The following is a 19574-nucleotide window of genomic DNA, read 5'->3' on the forward strand; positions in this document are numbered from 1 at the left end:
AACCAAATTAAGAAGTCCTTGTGTTGAGTTACACTATTAAGGAAGTATAAACTGATAAGGAGTATGAAAAATAGTGAGATACAAGTGAAGCCTATTCATCTTCAAAAGGGTTGTATAAAATGGAGTTTGAATATGAGGCAAAGTAAATTTTGCTTATCTGGAGAAATGGAAAGGAGTGGGAATATTCTCAGGTTGCCCAACACAGAGCATGCTGGACATGCCGCTGCTTTCCATAGGAGCAGCTAGTCTTGATCACCATAAATCATTTATATCCCATGTAGAGGGCCTTCATAATTCACCCTTCCCGACCTTTACAGGAACTTGGAAGAGGAAAAGCCTTTCCCACTGTCTTTGAATGGGTCATCTTATCCCCATCTGTTCAGAAGTAGAGTCCTCTTGCTTCCATGTGAGGGAGCCTGAGACACAAACATGCCACAAACCTGCAGCCGTAGGAGCAGCTTCTCACATTTGTGGATGAAGGGATAACGTAATTCCCTTGGGAGGTGGGCTCCTCTGTTTTTGTCAGGAAAACAGCTGTTGTGAAAACTGTAGGAGCTTAGTTAGTAATGTCCTTGCTGTGTGATTTTTAACAGACATTGCGTCCTAATAATACTGATTTTGTGATGATCGATATTTATTAGAATATCCACCCTGCTGCAGTAACAGCCATCTCTAGAAGCTGGGCAACTTGTTGCAGGTGTTTTTTTGTTGTTGTGTTGTGGTTTGTTGTTTTTTTCTTTTTATTTTGTGTAAATTGTTTGTCAAGCTTGTGTTATTTTCTTGGTTCTTGATTCTTAAATGAGATCATGCCAGTTCATCTTTCCCTGATACATGTGATTTAATAACAGCAACTCAATCACAGTCTAAACTACAATTTGTTGACCTACAAGCTATTGCCTCTAATTGGGAAATACTGTTGAAGTAAGAAAATACGCAGTGCAAAACGAGTATTTAAAAAGATAAAAGCTGTTTCTCTTGAATGCTTGTCCTCATTTCCCTGCATCTCTGCAGTAGTAGTCAGAATCCCAAATATCATCAGGGTTAGTAATGGGAAGGAGAGCAGAACAGAAATGCCTTTTTGTTCCGGAGAAGAGGGAATACAGAAGTGCCGAAAAGCAGCTGAAAGGAACTGAGGCTACAGCTGCAAGACTCTGAGGGAAGGCAGAGTACAGGGAAGCACCTCTGCTACTCCGAGCTGAAGATGGAAAGATGGGTGGGAGCGAGAAAGGAGCTGCTGCCCAGAGGCCAGGTTTAGTCCCAAGCCATCATTTTAAATATTGTCTGCATTCCGTTTCAGTTCCCTCATGAAAGATATTAAATCCCATGGAGTGTGTGTACTGAAGTACAACTAAGATGATAGTTCGTTTATGAGGAAGAGCTAAAAAGGGTGATCCTTCTTGCACTCGGATAAAGAAAATGCTGAGATGCCCTGGAAGAAATGGTTTTAAAAGAGCACTAAAAATAATAAAATCAAGTAGGCTCTTTTTAGCTGAGAGGCTAAAATGCTTATTAGAATAAATAGAAATCCATTCACAGCTGCTTCTCTTTTGAAGGAGTAAAGAAATATATGAAGCTCTATTTATATTATATGGCATTGCCCAAAGGTGCAAGATTATTGAACAAATATTTTTTTACTAGATACAGCCTTCTGAGATGCCCACAAAGGATTCTTGTATCTCCTGATCTGCAGTTTTAAGAGAATAAATCTTTAATAGCATAGTATGGTAGTTATTAGCTGGGGTGGAAAAGTAATCATCCTCATTAGTTAGGACTTGTTTGAATAAAACTTGGAGTCTGGTATGATGGAACTAAACAACACATCGTGGCTCAAACAGAAGGCAAAAAAATAATGACTGTATTTGCCTAGGTATGAAACTGCACACCTGTGAATGGAAAAACAATTGCATGAGTTCCCATTGTCTGTACTGCCCTACAAACGGCTAAATACTCTTCTTCTGCACAGGTTGGTGGGAAAGCAGGGAGGTAGTTAGCAACTCACCGTCCCTGCAGTTGGGCTCACACCAAGGTGAAAACCATCCAAATGGCACTTGGCTGGCATTTTCTGCTGTAGACAGGGAAATGGGAGGGTGAGCTTAGGCATCTCCCTGATGCCATGGCTGTGTAGCTGTCGTCACCAGGCCCTCGGGAATGCCCCAGGAGCAGCAGCGAGCGCCTGGCAAGTTGGCATTGTAGGTTGTGAGGCATCTCCCGTGGGAGTCTCCGTGTGCCAACTGTTCCAGGGGCGTTCTCGGGAAAATGTAAATACAGCCATTACAGCATCGTGCTCCTGTTGGTTTTACAGGCTGCTAAATTAGCCTATAAAGGAAGCAAGAGTCAGCAGTTCTCAGGTCAGACTGGGTGAATTAGGCCCTGGATCAGCAATATTTTCTTGTTTTATTAAACACAGGATTGTTGTTTGCTAATTCAGCCCAGTGGTAGTGGCAGTGATTGTACTAGGAATTTGCTTGCACAGTAGTAACAGGAGGGGAAAAACTTCCATTCAAACTTTATTGGAAGGTGTTAATCTGAGCTGATCTGAAACATTTTTGATGCTATATGAGTAATGCAGACTTTTTCTGCCATGCAGGTCATACATTTGGTAACAGTAAATACAGATTTCTTTACAAAGTATAGTTATAAGTGCTCTAAAAGAGCATTTGTTCATCCTTTTGTTGCTGTTGTAAATAATTATCCATAAAGTATCTGATGTAAAAAATAGACTGTAAAATGGAACTAAGATCTCTGATATTTCTGCCCTTCATTGACACAGTTCCATATGCTGGAAATGATTTATGATGATGTAGCCAAGCAATTTTTAGCCTCCACTCTCACATTGTTCAAATTACAATTATATTCCCCTCAGGGAAAAAGTACTATATATTTTCCCTGAACTGGCGATCTTTTCAAATTCTCTTCTTTTTTTCTTCCAGTGCAGTGCTGAAGTTGGCAGGTAAGGAGTTGCCAGGAGGTGAACTGACATTAGAAATGTCAGAGGTCAGCCCATGTGTGGGAAAGAAAGGGGTTGTCAAGAAAGCAAGTTAGCCTTTTTTATGGAAACATTCAGGTTGTATCTTTGTTGAGAATGACACAGTCCTGTGGCTGGGCTGTTCCTGCCTGGGGAGCTGAAGTGAAAAAAGGAAACTTGGAAAGGTTATAGATTTAGCAAAACGCTTGCTGTTGGTTGCCTAAGGGGAGTATTTAAAAAGAAATCTTGCTCTTATCTGAAATGAAAGGTCGAGTGATTAATGATTAATCGGGGTGTATCTCCTTATTTTACCTGAGTCTGACAAAACGAAGCCCTCTGTTTACTTTGTAGGCCAAAGAGGTGTCACTAAATGACACTATTAATAAAACATATTTCCTGTAACATAATGTGTTCGTTCACTGCGAGTAATGCATAGTGTTACAGTGAGCTTTTGAAAAGAAATTCAAAAGCTTTGAAAGCTTACTATCATAAGAAGCCAGTGTTTTAAATACTCTAAAACAAAAGGATTAAGCTGTGGTTCCACATTTTTCATCTTTCTTTTTCTTTGTTAAATTGAAGGCTGGAATTCCTTTACAAAATTAATTTCAGTTCCTGAGCAGACTTCAGAGTTCTGGTTGTGATAAGTCTTTTTCTTTTTCAAGTGGTTTACTTCAAGTTTCACTTGAAATAGAAATTACCCATTAATGGCATTGGCAGATTTATTTATAAAAAGAGCCCTGTTTCTAGTGTTTTAATAGAAATGAGTCTGGAGAATTTGTCATGGGAGCGCTCTCCTATTTAAATATATATTTATATTTATATTTATATATATGTATATATAATCCCTACTAGAGAAGCAGGAGTTCACAGATGTCAGTGTAAGAACAGACTGTTTCATCAGTAAAAATTACTCTGAAAACAGATCATTTTCCAAATCAGAGGTTTCAGTCTTCAGTCCTTCCCCAGCCCCTGAGAGAGCATCCTGACAGGCTGGGTACTGCTGCTGTGCTCAGCACAAAGGTTTATGTGCATCCAAGTCATATTTCTCTCCTGGAAGGAAACCATAATGGCAAGCGTTGCTTCCAGGTGGAGTGCGGGAGTGCGTTTGGACCTAGGGATGTAGTGGGGAAGATTTATCTGCGTCACAATTTCACAGTGAGATAAGAGCAAAATGCATGCAGCCTTGCAATTGACAGGATAGGGAGCTCTTTGTGTGTGGGTGTTAATGTGTAATATTTTATGAACTATTCAAAAGTTATGCTTTAGACTTTTTGTTTCTGCATGTGATTTAACTACCTGCCCAGTTCTTGAGGAGTAGCTGTGTAAAAGCAATGATTTACATATCCTCTGAAATTTACAGCTGGACCAGCAAGATTTAAATCACTGTAAGAGCTCATCTCTCCTTTTGGTCTCCGACTTCTTTGCTCTTCTGCTAAAACAGAATTACATTTCTAATATTAATTTCTGTTCCCTGTTGCATATGTATTTCACTTGAACTAAAACTGCAGGTACTGTTTTTGCTGTATTCTCCATTAAGTGAATTTATGTAAAGATTATGTAAATATTATACAACCCCAGGGTTGGATGGCACATCCTAGTTCACACAGAGCTCCTGGTACATATTCCACAGTTTTCTTAAGTGATTCCACTGAGTTGACTTGAGAAGGTGGATGTAATTCAATGAGGAAGATGGAGAGTAAAATCTGCACGGATGTGGTCAAAGTCCTGCAGGTCTAAATCAGAGCAAAATGCAAATCAGATTTGTATTATCTGTGGTTACACTGCCATCTAGTGACTTGAAGAGTCAATATATTTTTTTTATTTTTATTTTTTAAAGATTAGCATCTTCATGACACATTTGTCTAATTACGGCAACGATCGCCTGGGGTTGTACACCTTTGTGAATCTGGCCAACTTTGTTCATACGTGGACAAACCTGAAACTGCAAACTCTTCCTCCGGTGCAGCTGGCTCACAAGTATTTCGAACTGTTCCCCGAGCAAAAGGACCCTCTCTGGCAGGTAGGCAGGCTTGCTGATAAGCAGATCAGGAAAAAAAATGGTCTTGATGGTGTTTTTTTTTTTAAGTTCTTTGTTTCAGTTTCTTGTAAAGTCATATTTTCAGATTTGCTAGTGAGTTTCAATCCAAGCAAATGCTTGGCTTGCTATTATTTTAATCTCCACAGAAAGACTGCAAAATTAATATGTACTACCATGTAGTAGAAATTAATTTGTTTTATTCCTGTCTTTACTTATTTTTAGAATTGTGGGAAATGAAGGAAAGGCGTTTGGTGTTAGCTCTCGTCTTCTCCTTTTTAAGCTAACAAGATTGAATCATTTGAAAGAGAGATGTATATGCATGTTTTAACAATTGACCATTAAAGACAAACTTTATTGTGAAACAAGTGTGTGAAGAGAAGAAGGAATCCAAAAAGAGCAAAGAGCACTAAGACCATGGGTACCTTAATACTAAAATCGACTCACCAAGCAGAAATAGATTAGAACAGAAAGTTACTCACAAAAAGCTGAGTGTCCAGGCAAGAACTTGACCAGCACGTCGTAGTACACTGATGTTGTCAACTCTGCTGTTTGATTAGGCCACTCTCCTAAGTGAGCAAATTGAATATGTCAGGAATCTGAAGATAAGCTACAGCTGAAGCCTGCACTACCTTGCAGCTGACGCTTCTTCAGCCAGTGACCCAGTGATAAGAGCACAGTCCCTAAAGAGAAACTACTGCAGGAACCAGTGACTGTTGTGATGCTCTGTTTGCAGCCACTCGGTGACAGTTCAGTGGAATGCCTCGGTAATATAGATACCTGTAACCCTACCTAGATATTGTATATCCCGAATAATCATCTTTGTGAGGTGACTCAAAGTATTCTAGAGAGCAGGCTTTACTAAATCAAACCTTAGAATGAATTTAAGCTTGTTTATTCAAATGTTTTTAAGTGTCAGATATTGAATTGCCAATATATTAAGAATCTGAATATGAGATTGCGAATTTGGCTGTAAATTTACAGCTTGAAATTCATGCTGTTCCTGAATAAAGCATTGAACTAGCGGAAGATATGTTGAGAACTTTGCATAATGTTAAGGGAGTATGAATTTAAAAAATGGAAATTAGCCTGTAGCCAAAGGACTTGAATAATTAGTATAACATAGCACTGACATTTCTGAGTAACAATGACTAACATCTACTGAAAGCGGTGTTTTTTGTCTACAATTCACATAAACATAAATGCAGTTAGAAGAATAGTAATTCCCTTCATCTCAGCAAAGTACTGCCAAAGAGCAGTGTCAAAATTTGTATGCAAGTAGCATTTGTAAAACAAATGTAAACTGATTCAGATGTAAAGCAACACTTGAAAAAAACTGTTACATCAGGACCCACTGTGGACTCAGTAGTCTGTACTGATTTGTACTGGGGGATCAGAAGATGTATATGTGAATGGAAATTCTTCTACTATAATTAATTATTCTTCTACTTTAATTAATTCACCATTTTAGTTTTAAAACTGTGGTATATATAAAGTGATACCCATTAAAACAATGTAAAAGAAAAAGTAATTAGAGAATTCATTAGCAATTTCAAGTCTTCTTAATCTCTATATAATTGGTTAATTTTGAATTATACCCAAATCTACCATATGTTGGATTAGATCTGTCTTTGGCATAATTCTGTTAAATTTACTGACATTCATTTGAGAAATGATCTTGTCCCAGGGTCTGTTGAGTAGCTTGATCAACTACATATAGGAATGAGTTAAAATGAAAACTCTTTCTGCTGCATACTTGTCTGAAAGCGTCTATTCCCACAAAAATAAATTGCTGAAATAGTTTTTTCATACATAACATGTTTTTTCTATCATAAGGGAAAATAGTAGTTTATGGTAAGAATATTTGCATATTGATTACAAATTGTTAATTTATGTAAACAGAATTTAAGAACCATGTCAGGTATGATTATCAATAAAATTCTTAGTAGTTGTTGTTCTCCATTTTAGAATCCCTGTGATGACAAACGACACAGAGATATATGGTCTAAAGAAAAAACCTGTGATCGATTACCAAAATTCTTGGTTGTAGGACCACAGAAAACTGGTGAGAGTTTATTATTTCATCAAGATAGTGTATGTGTAAGTAGAAGTAATTAGAAGTAAAAAAATCAGGTTTTTCTCAGGGTGCTCTATGTAGATCTTGGTCATCTGTTAGTATTTTTATTTTCAAGCATCCAAATACAGTTTAATAATATAAATTACAACAAGAGACCATATAATTTTTTACATAAATATAAACATTTGCAGTGTTCTGGTGTGCGTCAGATTTTTGTGAGCTTTATTTCAAAATGAGTAATAGTGCTAAGTCAACAAGATTGACAAGATCTTGTCAAAGCTGAGGGAGGGAAAGACAGACATTTTTCCAATCGTGTAGATTCATAACTGCAAGTTTTTGTCTGTGCTGCAAGCGTCTTTTTTAGAGAAAATTGTTATTTCTTGGAATTTATGTGAAGAAGTTCCTAATGGAAAGTTTGAATTGCAAGGTTACAATAGTTTGTGAAATAACTTCATGGTTAATTTTCTTCTCTGTAATTATAAAATTGTTTATCTGTTTCCTTTTGTCTTCACCTTTTAAATTACGTTTGTAACAATCTCATGAAAAATTATTTTTAATGCAGTTTTTAAAAGCATGAAAAACAACATGGGCACTCTAGTTTCTCTGTTACCTATTTAGAGTTCTTTAAATCCCTTTGATTTAAAAACATAGAAGATACAGATTCATAGATGACATAAATCAGCATCCCTTCACTGATGTGAAAAAGAAATAAAGTAGGTTTAGTCCATCAGAGGGTATGACCCATAAAATACGTGTGTGCGTGTGTATTTTAATCTTGGATTTTTGTCCCATCTGCAGGTACCACAGCCTTGTATTTGTTCCTGATCATGCATCCTTCCATCATTAGTAACTCCCCCAGCCCAAAAACCTTTGAGGAGGTACAGTTCTTTAATAGAAATAACTACCACAGGGGGATTGATTGGTAAGATGGGTTATTAGTATAAATATAAAAGTTTATATATTGTGAACAGTACAAAAATGGCATTGCTGTTGGTAATGTTAACTGTTTATGCATAGAGAGATTAAAAAAAATAACCTTCAGTGTCCTTCTAAAATAAGTAAATTCAAGTGAATAACAGTCATAGTGCATATCATAAGTGCAGTAATTTTTGTGAGGCTTTCTCATAAATATCCAAGTACTAACATATGCAGAAAGAGTAAAAACGTTAATTTCTTAATTCTCCAAGTCTTTAAAGGTAAATTGTAATATATTTCTATGACAGGTAACTTATTCCTTACTACACATGCTTCTGAAGTTGGGACAGTGTTGTTAGTTGAATATATATGGACGCAAAAAATATGTTCGTATTACAAATCTCACTTCTTACAAAAAAAAAAAAAAGGAAATAGATCAGAGATGCAATTTTTCCTTTACCTACAATTTAGGAATAGCAATCAGGTAAAGCAGGGAGAAGGAGAGACTCTCAAAATATTTTAAATATTTTTCAAAGATGTAGTAATTAGCAAAATGTTAATGGCTCAGTAGGGTAGGTAAGTAGTGCTAAAAAGGAGTATGTTTCACTGCTGCCATGTTCACTGTGGCTACCAGGGAATCACCAAATGTATCTACACCAAGAAGGTCATTCTTGATTTCTCTTGCCTTCAGAAAGTGCTGCATTATAAAACACTACAAGATGAAAAACAGTAACATCCAGTAGTGGCTGGGGAGCACCATTAAAAGATTATTGATGTTTTGTCTTGTTCTGTTTTTTCCCCAGTCTGAGGGAAAATAGTTTTATTGCCTTTGACTTTGTATTCATCCATAAAATTAGCAGGTTGAACACGGTTGTATGGTCGTAGTGCAGATATGTCAGATCCAATTTCTTTTTATGTCACTTAGTTTTTACAGAATTATAATCATTTCAGCAGTTTCTTACACAAAGTGTGGTGAGTCATCCAGTTAATACCAACTGAGATTCTGGCTGAATGACTGGAAATTAAAGAGCTGAATCTTTGCTGTTAAGCTTTCTGAAGTCAGGGAAGATGACATGCAAACAAGGCATAGTGGATCTATGCTGATGGTGACAGGTTCAGTGAGCCAGTTCTACGAAATCATCATTTTCACGTGGCAGGAAGACCACTTTGCTGCTTCTCTCATTCCCCCTGCCTTAACCACTTCCCTAACACGCAGATACATTTTGTCTGCTAGACATGTGCCAGATTACCTTCATCTTAACACAGCACTGGTGCATAAGGCTCCCAGTGGTCAACTTTATAGACCAGGTACATCATTTTGTCAGGTCTCACTCCAGAGCATCCATCTGGCTATTGTCTATCTGTGCTGCCTACCCCAGTCACCCCTGGCAGGTTCTCACAGGTAAGTCTTCGATACTCCAAGCTACCTTTTGATGCAGTTGTTTAACTCTTAGGTTTGTATTCTGTCTGCCAGACAGATCTTTCAGACCTTCATTCTAACAGAGTATTTTAATGCTGTCATGTAATAAGCTTACCAAATGTTAATTAAGTATATGGTCTCTCCTCATTAGTCCATGAATTGGCTAGGATTCATTCAAAGCAAGAGTAATCACTAATAGCAGTTCTCTAAAACCTTCTCAGCTTTGACGTTATAGAGTTTAATAAGTTGTCCCTAAGAATTAGCTTCTCAGAATCAGATGTCACAAAGTTCAGTTTCTTTAAACCACTTTAGATTCCTGCCTTTTCTCTAAATACCTTGTAATCAGTGGCTGTATGCTAATGATGTGTGTCCCCTAAGGAAAACTGCATGTGCATCAGTCAGTTCCAACCTCTCAAGTCTTCTGGCTGTGCCCGCAATGGTTACAATTTCAAAGACAACAAGAGCATGTCATTTATATTGAAAGTAGTTCAGTCCTATGAATAGAACAAGGTCTGAGCACTGGAAGAAATTTCAGTACTTAAGCATGACCATCAGAAGAGGTTGTTTTAAATGCCCTTTATTTTATTGATAAAAGGTTTAACTGAAAAATCAAGAAGACCAACATTTCCTATTTCTTCTTTCTCCCCAGCAGTAATCACAAGTAGTCTGAGGGCTAGGAATAAAGAAGTCTGTATGTGACATTTGAGATTATTAGACATGAATTGGAATTTTGTAATAATGTATGAGGAAAGCTCGCAAAGAAAACTAAAAGGAATTCAACCCATGTTTCCATTCATAGAACAGTAATAGAAGGATGCTGTCACTGCTTAGAAATGTTTCACCTGCTGAAGCTGTGGTGGTTTTTTATTGGTGCATCTACCTCATATAAACAAGCTATTTTCTGCTTTTTAGCAAAAGCAGTTCTGTTACTAAATATCTATTTATTACAATATTTCACAATAATTGGTGTCTGCAAAGGACCAAATTTGGGAATTTTTTTTTAACTTTTGACATTGATTGGTCAGAGTTCCTTCTGACCAAAGAGTTAGAATTCTCTGATCGTAAATAAATACCTGAATATCATAATGTTTTCTTCCACCTACGAAAAATAGCTGCAATGTCTAGTTAATGTAGTGAAGAGAACAAAGCTAGTACCAAGTAAAACATGATAAAAAAAAATACAATGTAAACTTCTTGTTGCTTTTATTTACCAATTAGGCTATTATTTTTATTGATTATTGAAGAATAAAATGTACTTAACAGATTTGTCAGACTTTCTGTGGCTTTCAAGTAGTTCTGAGAATGATGTTTCTTTCCTAGGTACATGGATTTCTTCCCTACTCCTTCCAATGTCACCACTGACTTCCTCTTTGAGAAAAGTGCCAACTATTTTCATTCTGAGGAAGCTCCTAAACGAGCTGCTTCCCTTGTCCCCAAGGCCAAGATCATCACCATCCTCATTGACCCATCTGACCGGGCATATTCGTGGTATCAGGTACGCATTCTGAGGAACACAGGCAGTCACAAGTCAAATAAATAAGTCAGGTTTCCACCTTGAATCCACTCTCTATGTTCTTTCAGTCCGTATATATATAAAGGGGTTAGACAATATATATAAAGGGCTTAGACAATACAAGCTTTTATTGGTCAGTTGGTGATCCACATATCATTAACCATAGACTAAGGTATCTGTCCATGTAAATCTGAAAAATCTTTTGAAGGTTAAAATACCAGAAACCACATTTTTGAAAGTCTTGCTAATGTAAGCATATAAAATTGCTTGCTCGCTTGATTAATGTATGTAATCAGCACACAGATAAATGAGTTTATACAAACATTGGCAAGGCTCATGTTCAAAATATGGGGTTTGTATGTGTCCATGATCTTGTTGTTTTGCACATACCTAATTAAAATAAAAACAGGTGCAGAAATAATAGCTGAATTGCAATTAAAGGTAGAACTTCCATCTTAAATGCATCATCAGCACTGAGTACTTTTTTACTGCAGTACTTTACCTTAATGTTTCATAGCACTAAAGTACTGGAATTCCTTTGTGGTGGTGTTGTTGTTATAATATTAGAAGAAACTATGTTAATGCTGAAGGAGTATTCTGCAAATTATAAAAATAAGTAGATTCCCCATATGTAATTTGCAACAGTTATTCAAAGCAACAGTAAATACTTAGTGGAGTTGAGAACAAAGCATAAAATTAAAAGGGATGATTGAAGGTTAGTTTAATACAAAGCATGGCTATCTAGTTTTTTGATCTATATATTATGTTTTTATCTATATTTTGAGGAATCAGGGCAGATTGTGGTACCGATGCTTCTTTTTAAAATATTTTTAAAAGATATTTTAGTAACAGCAACAATGATAAAATACTATAAATTCCATATAAAAATATGATGAAATCCTTTACACAGTGCAGTTGTTCATACATAGTATTTCACCAGCATAATAATTGCATACAATTAAAAGCTAGGTGCCAGTTACCTTGGTATAAGATATTTGAAGCACAGATAGTAAGCTATGTTCAGAATAGATTTCTACTTCTCCAGCCCTAGTCCTAGTTAATAGTTTTGACTTAAAATAAGCTATTTTTATTCTTCTGGTCCACATGAAATTGGATAAAATGCAAATACAAAAAATAAAATTCCAAAAAGAACGAAGTTCTTTGGAGAGCTGCCAGGCAGAGAAGGACCTGGGAGTGATGGTTGATAGTCAGCTGAATATGAGCCAGCAGTGTGCTCAGGTGGCCAAGAAGGCCAGCAGCATCCTGGCTTGTATCAGAAACAGTGTGACCAGCAGGGCTAGGGAGGTGATCGTCCCCCTGTACTCGGCTCTGGTGAGGCCGCACCTCGAGTACTGTGTTCAGTTTTGGGCCCCTCGCTACAAGAAGGACATCGAGGTGCTTGAGCGGGTCCAGAGAAGGGCGACGAAGCTGGTGAGGGGCCTGGAGAACAAGTCCTACGAGGAGCGGCTGAGGGAGCTGGGCTTGTTCAGCCTGGAGAAGAGGAGGCTCAGGGTCGACCTTATTGCTCTCTACAGATACCTTAAAGGAGGCTGTAGAGAGGTGGGGGTTGGCCTGTTCTCCCACGTGCCTGGTGACAGGACGAGGGGGAATGGGTTTAAGTTGCGCCAGGGGAGTTTTAGGTTGGATCTTAGGAAGAACTTCTTTACCGAAAGGGTTGTTAGGCATTGGAACAGGCTGCCCAGGGTAGTGGTGGAGTCACCGTCCCTGGAAGTCTTTAAAAGACGTTTAGATGTAGAGCTTAGGGATATGGTTTAGTGGGGACTGTTAGCGTTAGGTCAGAGGTTGGACTCGATGATCTTGAGGTCTCTTCCAACCTAGAAATTCTGTGATTCTGTGATTCTTACAAGTTTTATGACATATTTTGTGTTATTGTTATGATGAGGAGAAATGAAAGCTGTAAATCCAGTCTGGCCCTGCTTTGAATGGCAGGCTTGACTTAGAAACCTACTGAGAGCTTTTCTGACCTGAGTTATCTAATGATCCTCATAAATACCAATTTTCCTTTCCAATTATTTGCCTTGTTTAAGCTGGAAAAAATAAAATATGAAACTACTAGAAACAGAGCTTCATGGTATTTTTGTTAGTTATGCTAGATTCGTTTGTACAAAAGCTGCCACCCAGTTTTTGAAAAAACAAACATTTATGCATTCTATTTTGTTATTGCTAGCATTAGTCTATCTTCTAATTTCTTTTGGTACAAACATTAGCAGTGTTTATCCCAGCATTTTCAACAAATGAATACAGATGAGGACTTCTTAACCTAAAGTAACCTAAAGCAATTCTATTGTGGATAATCACTCATGGCAAGGTCAGTAAGACTGACCAGTTTTTTCTTATTTTCACAACTTTTGTGGTGTGTAAAACTCAGCAATGTAACTTGTTTTACAGCATCAACGATCACATGAAGATCCTGCAGCTCTAAAATTCAGTTTCTATCAGGTGATCACAGCTGGACCTCGAGCCCCTTCTGAGCTTAGAGCTCTCCAAAAGAGATGCCTAGCACCTGGATGGTATGCTACACATATTGAAAGATGGCTAACTTACTTCCCACCTTATCAGGTGAATAAGACTGTAACTTGACATCCTAAACTTACATATATAATATCCTAAAAGATTACCTTAGTAATAGTCTTACCTAATGAGTGCTGATCCTCAGGGGATATCCTAGGTACACTCTAACATGCTTTAAGACATTGATTATTCATAGCTATGTTCTAATTAGTTGACCTGACATTGCTATGGATATTGTGTATTCCACGCAGCTGGGAACTTATGCAAAACAGATCAGAGTGATCTGGAAGTTCAAGAAACTTCATTGGTGCTCATTGAATGCTCTGGTATCCTGGACTGCCTTTAGCTTACAGCTTTTTTTTTTTTTTTTAATTTGCTCATGCTTTCATCACTGTATGTCTGATTCCTTGTCTGTAATGTTGAGGAAAAGAGAATTAAGCGTGCAGTGCTTTGTGGTCTTCTTAGTATCAGATATTCCATCAAGCTTCGCAGGAAAAAAAAAAAAAAGATGGAAAATAACGAGATGCTCCTCAGTAGTATTTCTGTCCTCTCTGAATGGTAACAAGTCTCATCTACTACCAAGTGATGTAAGCTGGAATTTTGCCCTCTGTATGTGGGAAGGAAGGGGGAAAATCGCTCTTTAAAATAGATTTGGCACCTGAAGACTTTGGGGTATACACAATATTTTTTTCCATCTAAAATAAGGAATAACAGATGAAAATGGATGTGATCTAGTGAAGCTGTAACACTTCAATCTTTAAATGCATCAGTGTCTTCACCCAGTCCTTGGTTCTTTCATGCACTGCCACTGTGTCACCCTCCTTAGGCTATGATTATAGTAATGAACAAACCTGGACACAAACAGTTTGTTGAGTCTGGACACAACCAGTTTGTTTTTGTGGGTGAGAGGTTTTAGAAGTGTGGATCCACGTCGTGCTTATGCCATTTAGTCTCAAGAACAAAGAGCTGCCTCTGATTTGTTTTTGTTAACAGTATAAATAAAACTTTTGTGTACATCCATGTGTTTGCCATCTCAGACATCACCATTTTTCAAGATGAAATCATAGTTTGCCTGATGACTTTTCTGTAGCTGTTGGTGCTCCTAATCACGTACATTTGGTATCTATTGCAAACTCTGAAACTCCTTGACATATCCTTTGTGTTAAGACCAGTTTTTCTGTCTTTGAGTCTCAGAGGGTGTCTGTTTATGGGCCCAGAGATTTTGGTACAGATGGAGCATAAACAATCTGAAAATTGTATCTCCCCTGTAAACTTCTGCTGGTATACAACATACAAGTTTTTAGTCTATTTCTGGCCCTGTGTAGAATCAGGCCTCAAGAGATTTGCATCCTAAGCCCTGAACATCATCTGCTATACAAAAACAGGGAGACATGATCAGTATCTCCTTCATAGATTTATTTCTGGAATAGATTTTTCTGACATTAACAGTGTGTCTGGCACTGCTCCTCACCCAACATTTAAAGATAACTTTAGCTGAGGGAGGTTGGCTGCAGCCTGAACCTTCTGTTTAGCCCAGATTTGCTTAGCTGAGACAATTTGGCTGGAGTCCATACCTTCTGTTTTCTTAGAGTGTGCCAAAGAAGTTCTGTAGCCTCTAGTTGGTGTTATTCTTCACATATTCTCTTTTGGGGCAGCCTTGCAGAATTCATGAGATACACAGTACTGTCATATCGTGATACTTGTATGAAGTTTTCTACAACATATTTTCATTAGGTTTTCTCCAAAGTAACTGATGAGTACTGAACAGTGCGCATCATCAGACAGAATTTTGCCAGATTTTGCCTCCCACAATGATGGTGAAGAACCAGCCCTGATAGCTTTATATTTTCTCTGTTAAAGTATTAGGAGTTAACTTGCATTGCAAAAGCAACAGCGTATGGTAGGTTATATCCAAACTTGTTAGCAATTTCAGAGAACTGCTGAAGCATGAAACAGTTACATAAGCTAGACCTAAAAACAGATCGGCTTAGAAATATAGCCTTGTAGAGCCTTAGTCAGTAGGCATATAGTAAGTGGCAGAAGTTGCAACAAGGATTGGTAAAAGTTCCCCTAATATATTTTGTTGTCTGCTCCCTGAAAGTGTCAAGAATTTGAATCAATTTCCATTGGCAAAACTTTTTCTTACACATCTTTTTTTTTTTTTTTTTTTTTTTTTTCCGTGTGGCAGAAGCAGGGATGGCCCAGATTTTTCTATTTGTTAAATATTGAAGAAGAAATTTCATTCTTTTTCTTTTGGATGGAAATATTCCCCACTTGGGATCTTTTTTGACCGCTGTGCTATGAAGCCTTTCAGACCTTACTTCTTAGTAAAACAGCAGGTTCATTTTTGGACTCAAGCAGTCATAATGCATCTGATTTGAAAGACTTCTGGGATGAGCTACTGATTTCTGAACAGCTTGATACTTCACTAATCCACATCTCTAAATCCACATATGGGTAATTCCAAAGACTGATCTTTCAAAAAAAAAAAAAAGACATTTTCTTCCTTTTGATTATGCTCTGAAACCTTATAGAATTGCAAACCTAATAAGCTTCATCCAATCCTGGAAGCAAATCATAGCCTCTGTCCTTGCATAAAGAGCAAGCTTCAGCACTGCATACAGAATGAGACCATTGAACCGTCTGCAGATTTGTTGCCCCCCTCCTTTTCATCACCAAAACATGATGGAAAATGTAAAGCTGTTTCCATCACAGGAAATGAATGCTTGCCTAATCCATTTCAGTGGGTCGTTTAAGCATGATACTGCATTTGATATAATCCTCAGATACTGTTTATTTCCATGAAGATTCATGTCCAGGTAAAAGGGTAGCCCTATCTGAAGTAGACTGGTGTGAGTGCATATATGATCAAGCAGTTACAAAAAGAAGAAATTGCTTTCCAGCACCTGGCTTTCTTAGAGATGTATTTCACATTCTGTATCTACATGCCTGTCATGATGTCATCGTTACCTTCATTCATATTCTCAAGTGTTTTTCATAATATTTTGTATTCTTGTATAGTTTCAGAAGTAAGGCATTTAACTTAACATCTACCTACTATTTTTTGTCTTTTCGGTCATTTCCAGTGACAAGCCTTTCAATGTGACTGTAACATATATTTGTATATTCCCGTGTCTGTGAGAATTAATATTTCTTAAGACACTAACAGCTTTTCTTTTTTTCTTTTCTGGACAAGTCTCATTCAGTTTCCTGCAACATTTCTTATATTTCTAGGCCCTTCACTGCTATTTCTCTTTTGCCACAACAGCTTCCAATTTGATATCATTTCAGATTTAATTAACATGTCATTATCCTTCTCATTAATGATAATGACAAATAAAAGTGGACCAATTATCTAGGGCATTTCTCATCATATAATGAATGACTTTGACAGAGGTAGAAGTTCCAGTTTGAAACTTGACATAATGAATTTTAAATTAAACTTCCATTTATTTTATTTTTTGTAGTTGCTAATTATTGATGGACAGCAGCTAAGAACTGACCCGTCTACCGTAATGGATGAAGTACAGAAATTTCTGGGAGTTTCTCCTCATTATAATTACTCTGAAGCCCTAACGTGAGTTAATTTTGTCATCATTATTGCTTGTTCATATGTTCCTAAAATACCAGTTAATCTGTAAATAAGGTCACTACAAAACAAAGCCTCTCATACTTCTTCCCTCATGTAAGTGTAGTAGGATGTATTCATTGGTGTCTGGAAAAGAGCACAATACAGGGTTAGATTTCCTGTAAAGCATACACTGAAGTCACTAAATGTGGAGTTTGACTGTTACTGGAGTAGACATTTGACAAATGGACAAAATAAATATGCTTTGTGAGAACTGCAAGTGAATTTTGTATGAATAAAAAGGAATCTTATTTCCATCAGCAAATGGAACATGGAATACTGACATGCATAAGGAGAAAGGAAGAATACTTAGTTTCTGTTTTGGATGTTAGCTGCAAGATTCAACAGTATCAGTCAAGAATATAACATCCACTCTGTATGTCATAAATACACATGTACACAAATTCTTTGGATTCTGACACTTAGATTTGGTTTCCCTTAAAGTAAGATTGACAGGATTACTCTTTTCAATAGGAGTCTATTATCTGTCCTTATAGGAAGCTCACAGAAAAGAATGTTTTCATTTCTTAGAAATTTATTTATTTAATAGTTTCATCTAGTTGTATTCTATTCTCTTTTATGGCACAGGTAGCAAAACAGACTTTCATTTTCCATGAGATAGTCAAGTGCATTGTAAAGACGTAAAGGGACAAATGATCCCTGAAGTTGAGTCTATTGAAAACATATTTCATTTGTTTGGCTTTTTGGTTTGTTTTGGTGATGGTGGTGGTGGCTTGTTTGTTTGTTTTTGTTTGATTTTTTTTAAATACTGAAGCCTTTGGCCTGGATACTGTGAATTAATCCCATCTGCATCTAAGTCTATTGCATGCATTTTCCTTTATGTCAGCCTTTGTACCCAGGTAATGTTCACAGAAATAAAGCAACTTTTTTGATTAGAGTGCACTGATGCCAGTTTGTCTTCTCAGCTGTTACCAGCTTGCTAACACCAGTAATTAATTTGTCTTTAAATGACTTAATTGTCACATGTATTTTTACAAAAGAGATACAAATAATACAAATTATTTTTACTCATAATTTTGAGATTGCAGTATAGCAATGTGAAACAAACAAAAAAAAAATTGGATTTGTGTATCATTTCTCCATAGAATTAGAAGAGTTTTGTACCTTCTGGGTTTGTACTGTCCTGCCTGCAAGGAATGCCAATAGTGTATATTTTATGTATATTGGTATACCAGTATACCAAATTTACAGAATGGGAGTGAAGGATTTGGAAGTGAACTGTAGGCTAAGTATCTTAAGATTCATGTTTTATAATTTGGGCAGAGATAACTAAGAAATAAAAAATGTGCATGGTGGTTACATTGAGCTGATGAAATCAACCTAAGCCCAGCTGGAAGAAGTGTTTTCCATCTTTGCTGTCAAAAGCTCTCTAAGGGAGAAGTCAAAACCCATTGCTTAGCCCAGTGTAGCTGTCTGGTAAATACATTGCTTTCTGTTGGACTTCCGAACTATAATATGTCTGAAACAACAAACACAGATGTTACCTATGTCTGTGTTGCAAGCAAAAGCCCTGCCTTTTTTTCTGCATGCCTACTCTCCATAGACTAAGAATGTATTCTTGGAAGACATGATGTAATTCTTAAAATGTGCCTAAAATTTGTGTCCGAAGTCTACATGATAACATATATAGACTGCACATAAGTATTTTTGTTACAGTGATTATGCCAGTACCTCTGCCCACACTAAATCTGTCTTCCCCAACAGTAATCTTAATAATTACCTCATTGTATCACACATAGGTACCATCTTTTTTGGTATAAACTTCAGAGATGCATCCTCCTTGCAGCATCTTGTAGCCTTTACACTGCAAGATACAGTCTTTCCAGGATAACTGTTGGCTCCTGCCTCTGTCCTTTTTCTTCTCTTTATTTACTTCATTTGTTGTGTCTGGAGCAAGTTCTTAATGCCTTGCTCCTGTTAAATCTCTTCAGCTTCTCCGTTTCTCCACTTGTGTGATGCCTTTTTTCCTGAAATGACTTTTTTTTTTTTTTGCAGCAAAAAATAGCTCTTAAGAATTGCTCTTAAGCTCTTATTTTCTTATATTTCTGTGTTGAAAGTGTACAAAATACTTGTTTCAGGTTCGATTCACATAAAGGTTTCTGGTGTCAGCTTCTGGAAGAAGGAAAAACCAAGTGTCTTGGAAAGAGCAAAGGTAGAAAATACCCTCCGATGGATTCTGAGGTAAACCATTATACTCATTGGCATTATACAGGGATTTAGCCATAAGTGAGACACCACAAAGGCAAAATCATAAGAAAGGAAAGATGACAAAATCAAGTAGCCATTAATTATTTGACTACCTTTCCCTACAAATGAGGCCTTTAAAGTAGTTGTGGAGAACACCATTTTTTTAGTTCTTTATATCAAATGTGAAGAATTTAAGTTCTTGTTTGTGTTTGGGTTTTTGGTATGGGGTTTTTTGATTGTTTGGTGTTTTTTTTTTGTGGTGGTATTTTGTTTTGTTTAAG

General features: G+C 37.0%; 1 protein-coding gene across 6 annotated transcripts in view; it reads left to right on the plus strand.

The window, feature by feature from the left end:
• The window catches only part of LOC137856558 (bifunctional heparan sulfate N-deacetylase/N-sulfotransferase 3), a 79353-nt gene that overhangs the window by 55572 nt on the left and 4207 nt on the right, over positions 1 to 19574 (plus strand). For all 6 annotated transcript variants that reach the window (XM_068682143.1, XM_068682140.1, XM_068682139.1 and 3 more), the window contains exons 7-13: positions 4803 to 4985; positions 6969 to 7065; positions 7876 to 7999; positions 10733 to 10907; positions 13335 to 13505; positions 16925 to 17034; positions 19185 to 19287. In XM_068682143.1, coding sequence (XP_068538244.1) covers positions 4803 to 4985; positions 6969 to 7065; positions 7876 to 7999; positions 10733 to 10907; positions 13335 to 13505; positions 16925 to 17034; positions 19185 to 19287 — 963 coding nt within the window. The remainder of the gene's footprint in view (positions 1 to 4802; positions 4986 to 6968; positions 7066 to 7875; positions 8000 to 10732; positions 10908 to 13334; positions 13506 to 16924; positions 17035 to 19184; positions 19288 to 19574) is intronic.

This window comes from Anas acuta, chromosome 4 (genome assembly GCF_963932015.1).
Source record: "Anas acuta chromosome 4, bAnaAcu1.1, whole genome shotgun sequence".
Taxonomy (NCBI): Eukaryota; Metazoa; Chordata; class Aves; order Anseriformes; family Anatidae; genus Anas; species Anas acuta.